At 37.2% G+C, this 1,917-nt stretch overlaps 1 protein-coding gene across 1 annotated transcript in view; it reads right to left on the bottom strand.

The window, feature by feature from the left end:
- Positions 1-1,560, bottom strand: part of LOC107639002 (GTP-binding protein SAR1A) — a 2,721-nt gene extending 1,161 nt beyond the window's left edge. Inside the window, exons 1-2 of the mRNA XM_016342406.2 lie at positions 1,251-1,560; positions 1,017-1,148 (exon numbers count right to left, since the gene is read on the bottom strand). Of these exons, the coding sequence (XP_016197892.1) occupies positions 1,017-1,148; positions 1,251-1,379 (261 nt within the window). The 5' untranslated portion in view covers positions 1,380-1,560. The remainder of the gene's footprint in view (positions 1-1,016; positions 1,149-1,250) is intronic.

Below are 1,917 nucleotides of genomic sequence, written 5' to 3'. Positions count from 1 at the left end.
GGGTTCTTATATATATACTTTTGTGCTGATCTAAGTACGTGAATTCTCCCTCTCAGTCTTGTAATGTTCTTGTTTTAGAATACATTAGGGAGCAAAAAGGACATGTTTGGAAAGTCACTAGTAAACACCTCCTGGAAGTTCATTAAGGGGTGCTATCAGCGAAAACTTCCACTTTCAATATCTGCCTCCGATGAATCAGATAACTACAGAGAGCTTTATCTGGGATTAAGAAGGCATAGATTGCAGGATGAGTAAGAACTTATGCAAATCAGCCTAGTTACTATTATTAACAAGAAGAATGAAACAGAAAAAACTGTAAGAGTTTGAAACAAAAATGTGGTAGCCGGGAAATAGCAACGTATTGGCAAAGGATCACAGGAAAAAGGAGCAAGACCAAAAAGCACTTAAAGTGAAAACCAGCACTCCATATGGAAAATGAACACTAATGAACAGACCAGATTGGAAGTAGGTGATATGCTATGTTAAGTTGAAACGGTTCGCAACCAAGGAGCATAGACACCCCACTGAGCTGCCTAGCAAGCACACCACGAACTCTAACAGTTAATAACACTCGTTCAACACACTTGTCACTTGTGTCCAACCATGTCTAGATCAATAAATAAATAAATAAATAAATAAACGAACCTCTTTGAACACACTGTAACATAGCCAATCAACAACAACAACAAAGCCTTGTCCCACTAAGTGAGGTCGGCTACATGAATCAAATGACGCCATTGTGCTCTGTCATGTAACATAGCCAATCAAGATATAATATAATTGGCTATAGGAGCACTAGCCACCTTGTCTGTGAAGCAATTTGTCCCATCAATGAAACAAAATAGAATGCTTCAAGGACTCAACAGAAACAAAGTGAACAACCAAGCTCCAAAGCATCACCACAAAGAAAAATCCCACTTTGGCAATTGCTAAATCATTACAAATTATCACTGGGCATAAATCAGAAATTGAGAAAAATAATAAACAAAGCAAAAACTCAAAATAACGATTATAACCTTTGCATAGTAGTCTTTCCAGACTCTGCGAGCAACTTGGTGGCCACCCAAATCAAAAGCCTTGAACTTGATCTTGCCAATGCTCAATTCCTCGGAAGTGGGGTGTTGGGTAGGTTGATGCTGAACTAATCTCTGAAATTGAAACAAACCCCAGAAAAATTAAGAATTAAAAATATCATCTTTTTAAAGTATTTTCAAAGGGTATTGAAATTGATGAAAGGGGGGGACAAGAACCTCGTCTTTGAGCATGTGAAGGAGGGTGGTCTTGCCGGCATTATCGAGACCCAGGAAGAGAATCTTGGCTTCTTTTTGCCAAAGGCCGAGGGAGGCTAGAATGCCATAGAACCAGTCAAAGAGGAACATGTCTTGAGAGATCCAAACCCGAAAGTGAAAAGGGGAAAAGGAACAAGATACAGATCGCAGGTTTGAGGAACGATGATTGAGAAGGGAAGCAGATCTTGGGTTGGGAGATACAGATCCTACATCATGTAATGTTTTTGTCTCTTTTTTTGCATTTACAAAAGCATGTGGTGGCAATGCTATGCACCAATCGCAATTTGATTTTGAAAATTACACTAGACATTAATACTATTATTTTTTATAAATTAAAAACTCAAAAATATTACTTTTGAAGCTTCCAAACGAACCTAAATACTATCATGTAATTTTCTTATAAAAATAGAATAATTATGCATCATCTGACATCATCGTAGATTTCATCACTTGTTAATTCTTTAAAGATCAAACATATATTTTCTTACTTGGTGTGTATCATTTCACATTTTAATAAGACTTTAATTTTCCAACAGCTCAATGGAGGACAGCTTTGGGGACCAATGATGTTGGTGTTGGTTGGCTGGCTGGCCTTGTAATTAGTGAGTTGTATGTAACTTATATATTA

Source organism: Arachis ipaensis, chromosome B04 (genome assembly GCF_000816755.2).
Source record: "Arachis ipaensis cultivar K30076 chromosome B04, Araip1.1, whole genome shotgun sequence".
Taxonomy (NCBI): domain Eukaryota; kingdom Viridiplantae; phylum Streptophyta; class Magnoliopsida; order Fabales; family Fabaceae; genus Arachis; species Arachis ipaensis.
The sequence above is the reverse complement of the archived record's forward strand: the minus strand, read 5'-3'. Positions and strand labels throughout refer to the sequence as shown.